Genomic DNA, 8,651 nt, shown 5'->3' with positions numbered 1-8,651 from the left:
GCATTTACCCTTCAGATCGAAGATTCAGGGACTCTGGGAGTTAAAAATGCAGAAAACTGGCAAAATATGCACTTCTTTATCTTAGTTACAGATCAGGGCAGAAACTCTCTTGCCCCAGGGAACCTGCAGTGACCTACTTCTGCATTACACAGATCTGAGCGCAAACGCTTCCTCCGGATGGGAGAAGTGGAAAGAAGCAGAGGATATTAAAAGGAGAGGTGGGTGTCTCAATGGTTTAGGCTGCAGGTGAACCTGCGTCACTATGGGAATTTCGGAGCAGGGTGGAGGACGATGTAGGGTTTACATAAAGTGATGTGATTCCTCCTTGCCTTCTTCTTAGAATTTTTATCAAAATCTTGATATTTCCTGCTCTGCAATGAACAATGAAATTTAAAGGAGAGGGGGAATCAGCTAAAATGCACCACTCACCTTGAATTTACGTTTTTTTAATGTTTTAGTCCAATGTTCCTACAGCGTAGGGACACACAGGCATGTTCATTCTCAAAAAAATTGCCTTTTAACCCTTTATACAGATGCTAAGAGCAAACAAAACACACAAAAACACTCACCCGAGACTCTCCTTCACCTCTCCACTCAACGCGGTTGGGGAACAGGTAGAAATATCGCCGCTGCCACTGTGTCAGGAAGGGGTTTCCTAGCTTTAGCATGTAGCCGTGCATGATACAGTCCTTCCCCAGCGCATAGTCTGCACAAACACCACAGACACACGCAGTCACATAACACTCAATGCCATTTTGGAATAATTGCATTAACTTCAAATTCAGCATCTTTGGGATATTCTCATTCATATTATATTTTTTTGTAAAGAAAGTCACATTTGGAAAGAGACGACAGTGAATAAATGCTGGGTCATCAATTCTTTTAACTCTCTCTCAGATTTAACCCACTTGAATTCCTGTTCACGACTCCCGTGCTCGTATCCTGGGGTCATGACGCAAACGATTAACTCAGTGTTTGCTAAATTACACTGGCTTTTTCAGATCTATTTCTGACCCTCGCACAGTCGGTCATGTGATGGGTTCTGTGTCTTTCCCTTGAGGGAAGCATGTGGCACCAGCACTGCATGACAAGTACGTAGGGTTCAGGCCTCTCCTCGAGGTCGCTGACGGAACTGACGCTGGACCCGTGAAAGCCGATTAGCTGACGTCAGTCCGGGCCTTTAATTCATGCTGGAGAATGTAGCACTACCGTAGCAGAGGCCATTTTCTTCTCTCGGCACCACTGTGTGAAATTACTGCTTGTCAATTCTGTAGTTTCTACCAGAGAACATTATCTTTTGGACCGGCTTAAAACATGGGTAAATGACCGAGTGCTGCAGACGACAAGACGCCTGGAGCGGCCATTCATTAGATTTCGTGACCTTCTGGAAGTCCAAAATACAGTCAGAAAATGAGAGTCTGATGAATAAGCAAACAGGATGTTTACAAACAGCATTTTGCAACCAGCTGCTCTGTGTACATTGCCATGACACCTCTCACTAGTCACAAATGTTGTGTATATGAAAAGATTTCTCTAAGATATATAATCTTCTAAATATCTATTCACTGCACAGGAAGCGCTGCTATACATATATGTTAGCTTATTATTGGACAAATTTCACAAAGCAATATCGGGGCTATATTTCAAGATTCAAAACCAAATACTTGGCTATAGATAAAAAAACTAACTATAAAATATGCAAAATTAAAAATAATTAAATATAAAAAAATATTACAGTTACACTTTCATTCAAAGTTTGGGGTAAGAATTAAAAAAAATATATACATACTTTTAAATACATTCTTTTAGCTCTAAATTGATCCAAAGTGACAGTAAAGTAATTTATAATATTACAAAATAATTTTTTAATTATACTGTAAATGCTGTTCTTTTGAACTTTTTCAAAGAATCCTGAAAAAAATCTGCATATTATTAGAATGATTTCTGAAGGATCATGTGACTGGAGTACATGAAGACTGGAGTAATGATGTTGAAAATTCAGCTTGCAACTACAGGAATAAATTATATTTTAAAATAAAGTAAAATAGAAAACAGTTATTTTAAATTGATATTTCACAATATTACTGATTTTACTATGTTTGATCCAATAAATACCAGCCTTTATAAACAATCTTTTTTAAAAAACATAAAAAATTGCACTTACCCAAAACTTTTGAATGACAGTGTATATCAAAACATAAATAGTACATAAATACATAAAATCTAACCTAATAATTTTTTTGGGGGGTGGGGGGTGTGCAGAATAAATACAACAATTTATGTGCTGCGTCTCACCCTCTTCATGGCCCTGCTGCTTGTTTTTGGCCCGCTTGCGCGCCTCGTTCTTATCCGTGTCGCTATTGACGGCATCATACACCGTCTCAGCCACCTCCTGCTGCCAGCGCTCAGAGATCACCAGTGGAAAGTTCTTATAGAGCTCCTGATCACTGTCAAGCAGCTGAAAAGGAGGGACAAAGACTACAATTACTTTCAATTCAGACAGTCTCATCTTGTCTAAGTGGGCAGAGATAAAGTTGCAATGTAGACCAGACTTTATGCCAGAAGCCAAATTCTGGCTATTAGGGAGTCATTTAACATGCTCACAGCATAGTGGAAAATCCCTCCAGTTTTTAAAGCATGAAACAGAAGCTCAAGTGCTCTTAGATTGTATACGGTTCTCTCAGTGCTGGACGCAATCTAGGCTACACTTAAAGACCTACTAAGTAGTCCACTTTGATGGTCACTGAGCTGAAGCAAAGACATCAGCCTTGAGCACCAAGTGGAATAAGTGAAAAGTTTGGTCCCATGGTTACTGGTTTTTACCTTAATTCCCTTGGTGTCCTCCTCATCGAAGGAGCCGATGTCAAAGGCGTCTGCAGCGTTGACTTCTCCTCTGGGGGGAATGAGGGGTGGGGGGTACTGCAACCAAACAAAAGATGCAGAGAAAAAACATTTTCAAAATTAACTAGTTAATCTTGCAAAATGATGGAGGATTATAAAACTGATCATTTAAAAATGTTGATTATATACATTATATAACAGCATAATTAGTCTGACTCAATTACGATTACATGAGTGTTCCCAGCAAGATCTTTTGGCGTGATTTGTTACTCTCTGATTGGTGAAATTTTCTGTACAGCAACATGGGTAATGTCGTTTTTCAACACAAACTTAATATATATTAAAATAATGTGAATGGATGCATACACCATTGAATTACAATCTCTAAACTCACAGTAAGTCTTTCTTCAAAGGCTATTAAGCTATCATTTAAAATCAGTTGTCCTATGGATAAAATGAATGGAGCTTTTACTTGTAGAGCCTGACTGTTTCACTCCACAAGCTCAATGACCTCTTATGTCAGAAAACTATTATAGTCCTCATAACACAGAGATCTACAGATTGTGCACACTAGCGGGAACACTGCTCACAGGAAGTGATTTGAGGTCTGACAGTAATTGTCTTATGAAAATGTATCATTGAAGGCTTGGCTTTGTGCTTTGATGCTGGTTCCAATGGTGCTGTAAAGGGAATGAAATTAGAGTCACAACTTCCTAGAGAGGATTTTAGTATGCTAACAGCCACTGTCAGCACTCTAACACACTCTCCGCGATGATGTTCATCTAAATTCATTCCAATTAAAGCAGCACCACTAAAAAGAAAAAAAATCTGAGGCTTGCTAATCGATTGCTGAACGACTAGTTCATCATCTGGACTCTAAATCAGATCAGTTATAAATTGCAATTACACAAAACCTCTTATTCTATCAGAGTGTATGATACGAGTACTTCAACAGGGCTGATACTGAAAACAAGGTCGAAGGTCTCACCTTCTGAAGATAGACCTGCTGCCAATCGATTCCCTTGAAGAACACATGCTCCTTTACCTCTGACGCCCTACAGAGCATAAAAGAGATCAAATTCAAGTCAAACACATTGTTTTACAGCAGCTTTACAGAAAATCATGATGTTGAGGTTTCTAAAATCTTAACATTTGCATGTCTTATAGTTGCATTTAGCAGATTAGAGCTGGACAATAATATAGTTTGCATGCTGCAATGATATACAGTACAAATCGCATTACATGAGTATATTGTATGTAAGCAGATAAAGTTAGACATGCTTGTATATCAAACTTTATTTAAAGAGATGGGTGATAATATAGTTAGTTTGCAACAAAAATAAATTGAGATTTGCTACATAGATATAGCTATAAATTGCTTTCCACGAGTATATTGTATGTATGCAGGAAAAATAGGGTGTATTATCAACTATCACCACTTTTGACCAGCAGGTGTCAGCAATTCAGAACGAGCTGCAAATAATTCTGTGAATGGATGCATACACCATTGAATTACAATCTCTAAACTCACAGTAAGTCTTTCTTCAAAGGCTATTAAGCTATCATTTAAAATCAGTTGTCCTATGGATAAAATGAATGGAGCTTTTACTTGTAGAGCCTGACTGTTTCACTCCACAAGCTCAATGACCTCTTATGTCAGAAAACTATTATAGTCCTCATAACACAGAGATCTACAGATTGTGCACACTAGCGGGAACACTGCTCACAGGAAGTGATTTGAGGTCTGACAGTAATTGTCTTATGAAAATGTATCATTGAAGGCTTGGCTTTGTGCTTTGATGCTGGTTCCAATGGTGCTGTAAAGGGAATGAAATTAGAGTCACAACTTCCTAGAGAGGATTTTAGTATGCTAACAGCCACTGTCAGCACTCTAACACACTCTCCGCGATGATGTTCATCTAAATTCATTCCAATTAAAGCAGCACCACTAAAAAGAAAAAAAATCTGAGGCTTGCTAATCGATTGCTGAACGACTAGTTCATCATCTGGACTCTAAATCAGATCAGTTATAAATTGCAATTACACAAAACCTCTTATTCTATCAGAGTGTATGATACGAGTACTTCAACAGGGCTGATACTGAAAACAAGGTCGAAGGTCTCACCTTCTGAAGATAGACCTGCTGCCAATCGATTCCCTTGAAGAACACATGCTCCTTTACCTCTGACGCCCTACAGAGCATAAAAGAGATCAAATTCAAGTCAAACACATTGTTTTACAGCAGCTTTACAGAAAATCATAATGTTGAGGTTTCTAAAATCTTAACATTTGCATGTCTTATAGTTGCATTTAGCAGATTAGAGCTGGACAATAATATAGTTTGCATGCTGCAATGATATACAGTACAAATCGCATTACATGAGTATATTGTATGTAAGCAGATAAAGTTAGACATGCTTGTTTATCAAACTTTATTTAAAGAGATGGGTGATAATAGTTAGTTTGCAACAAAAATAAATTGAGATTTGCTACATAGATATAGCTATAAATTGCTTTCCACGAGTATATTGTATGTATGCAGGAAAAATAGGGTGTATTATCAACTATCACCACTTTTGACCAGCAGGTGTCAGCAATTCAGAACGAGCTGCAAATAATTCCCAGCATGTCCTTCTGTCTTTTATAAGTTTAAAAGATTTCAGCCAGTCACTTCATTTGGACAAGTGGCATCAAAACATTTATTTTTTCATTTGGATAGTTCACTACAAACCAAATACACATCTGATCCAATTCAGAACGAGCTGCAAATAATTCCCAGCATGTCCTTCTGTCTTTTATAAGTTTAAAAGATTTCAGACAGTCACTTCATTTGGACAAGTGGCATCAAAACATTTATTTTTTCATTTGGATAGTTCACTACAAACCAAATACACATCTGATAAAATGTCTAAGTATTACAGATTTTGACTTACCCCTGTCCTAGACACCCCAATCTTTTGGCGACGTCTCGCTGTAAGAGTCCTTCCAAGAGGGACTTGAGCTCAGGTGAGAAGGAGTCAGGCAACTCCACATTCTGATGAGAGAGAAGGAACAGGAAGCGGCTCATGAGCTTGACTGATATCTCATTAAACATGACTTTATGCCATGTCGGCTGGTGTTTCACTTTCACGTGATGTTTGCTTTTGTTTCATTAGCTTTCCCCATCAGTTACACTGAACATTCATTAGTAAAATGGAAATATGCAGGAACAGCAAACGTTCCAGTAGCCATCTAGATCAACAGAGCATTAACAGTACAGAGTGCTTAGCGGTATTTAAATATCCTCACAATCATACAAATGAATGTGAGGACAACCAAAACAATTCTCTTACGTAATAGGCAGTGCCAACTGCGCATTCAAATCAAGGTCAACGTTCACCAAAGTCACAGTAAATGCAGACAAATAAACTTCACTCAGTTCAGGCTGTCAGGTACATTCACCACAACACTGAACTAAATAACAGGGCATTGCATTATAGATGCTAAGGTTTTCTGAGTGGTAGCTTGTTGCTGTACTTGCGAGTGTGTTTGAGTCAAAAGGGTCCAGCTTCAAGTCTAAACAATATTCTGGTCTTTAGTTCCTCACTCAATGCAAAATGTACTGTATACAGTACTGTTCCAAAGTTTGGGGTCAGTAAGATTTCTTTTTGATACGTATATACAAGGAGGACACCTAAAACTGATTTACGACAGTAAATACATTTAAAGGGGTCATAGGATGCCCATTTTTCACAAGTTGATATGATTCTTTAGGGTCTTAATGAAAAGTCTGTAACATAGTTTGGTTAAAATTTCTCAATGGTAGTGTAAAAAAACACCTTTTTTACCCTGTCAAAAACAGCTCTTTTCAGAGCATGCAGATTTGTAGCATTTTCCTTTAAATGTTAATGAGCTCTGCTGACCCCGCCCCTCTCTTCCGAGCCGCTCTCAGAGACTGTTTACTTTAGCTGCATTCATCGTGAAACTTGCTAATTAGCACATTATTAGAAAAGGCGATTTGCAAAGACTCGTTAAAAAATCCTTACACTCACTTCTTCTGTAGATGAAGCTGGATCACGAATGATTCGCGCGAACAGACGCATTTATGTAGATTGGGAGGTGCATTCCCTTCAAAAACAAACATAATCCACTGTGTCTTTCAGCGGCTCAGATGTCGGGAGTAAATGCCGACTGCTATGTTCATTATTACATCCAACAACAGAAGACATCAATCGCTTAGGAGTCATTCTTGTCTACAACTGCTCCAGCGGTTAAACAATGGCGGACTGATGACAGTCACTCAGTGCAGGTCTAAGGTAAGACGCCAGTCCAGTCTGTGCTGAAACGCTACTGTCAATCAAACTATCGTGGGCGTGGCCTGTCTGTGTGATGTCACACAGAAAGGTATCTGAGATCGGCTCGATTTGAGAAAGGGGTAAAGATTTTAGTAGATTAACAAAAAAACACTGGGTGGATTTTTATCATTTTAGGGTGGTTGTGTACACACACTGCCAACACACATTTCAGTTCAAACAACTTGTAAAAGTGCATGTAGCATTATATGACCCCTTTAAAATGTCATAAAACATTACAGTTTCAAATAAATGTTATTTTGAACTTTCTCTTCATCAGAAAACCCTGAAAAAATGGTTTCCAAAAAACATTAAGCAGTACAACTGTTGTCAACATTGATGATAATAAATTAAATTGAGCACCAAATCAGCATATCAGAGTGACTACTGAAGGATCATGTTACACTGAAGACTGGAGTAATCACAGGAATAAATTACATTTTAAAATATATTCAAACAGACAATAGTTATTTTAAATTTCATAATGTTTCACAATATTACCATTTTTAACTGTAAATCCTTACTAATCAAGGATTTACCTTCCAAATCCTTGACTAATGAAATCTGGAGATAATTTTCCCTGTGAGGTTGGCATCCAAAAACAAACCTTAATAGCTAAATTGTGTCAAAATTGCTCTGTGTCCACTGAACAGATTTTATTTCACCAGGATTAAAAAAAAAAAAGATTTACTTTTGGAAATTATGAAAAAAAAAAGAAAAGAAAAAAAGAAGACCTCTGAACACTCCGTCTTGGCCCATAATGTTTGTGTTCCAGTTCACACACAAAACACGATCATCTTGCTGGTCAGAGGAAAACTGTTTAACGTCTCTGCTGGGTGAACAGCTGCTTGGACACTGAAAGCTTTTTCTGCCGATTTCTGACTAGATTTTTCATGGGCAGCAAAATAAAGTCTGACATGTTTCTGAGCAAGCTATTTGATACTCTAACGAGAATAAAAAATATATTCATAACTGACATTTGCATTGACTTCATCCGCTAAGTTGTACAATGTATTTTTGGACTGGGGCTGCTTTTCCTTTTAATCAAAACAAGATGTCTCAGAAAGTAGCACAATTTTGCCTTGGGATCATTGACGCCTAAGTAGGCAGCTCAATTGTGTCTTCATTTTGAAGGGAAACCACAAAATCAGCATTAAAAACAAGTGACTTTCTTTATAGTGACTGTACAACAGTCAAGAGCGTGGCAGCTCGATGAGGACTAAATTACTGTGATGGTTGAGAGGAGGACAGTAAATGCAAAGCGTGGTTGCAAATTCCTCTCCATTAGCATTCCCTTGTTAAACAGTGGGTGTAAACGCACAGGTGCTGCTGTGATGAAATGTTCCCTCTTCACTTCCATGGAAAGCTGTGGCTCTTTTATCCATCTCCTGTTTCACAGCACTATCTGTTAATCACCAGTTTGAACTGTTACAGCATTTGTAAATAAGATTCAATTGAAGTCTTTAAAGCTATAACTAA

General features: G+C 38.0%; 1 protein-coding gene across 1 annotated transcript in view; it reads right to left on the bottom strand.

The window, feature by feature from the left end:
- Positions 1-8,651, bottom strand: part of LOC107567741 (beta-adrenergic receptor kinase 2-like) — a 53,018-nt gene that overhangs the window by 7,030 nt on the left and 37,337 nt on the right. Inside the window, exons 15-19 of the mRNA XM_016253478.1 lie at positions 5,775-5,875; positions 4,967-5,033; positions 2,824-2,919; positions 2,296-2,458; positions 570-706 (exon numbers count right to left, since the gene is read on the bottom strand). Of these exons, the coding sequence (XP_016108964.1) occupies positions 570-706; positions 2,296-2,458; positions 2,824-2,919; positions 4,967-5,033; positions 5,775-5,875 (564 nt within the window). The remainder of the gene's footprint in view (positions 1-569; positions 707-2,295; positions 2,459-2,823; positions 2,920-4,966; positions 5,034-5,774; positions 5,876-8,651) is intronic.

This window comes from Sinocyclocheilus grahami, unplaced genomic scaffold (genome assembly GCF_001515645.1).
Source record: "Sinocyclocheilus grahami isolate Dianchi unplaced genomic scaffold, SAMN03320097.WGS_v1.1 scaffold1186.1, whole genome shotgun sequence".
Lineage (NCBI taxonomy): Eukaryota > Metazoa > Chordata > Actinopteri > Cypriniformes > Cyprinidae > Sinocyclocheilus > Sinocyclocheilus grahami.
Note: the sequence above shows the minus strand (reverse complement) of the source record. Positions and strands in the feature narration are given on the sequence as shown.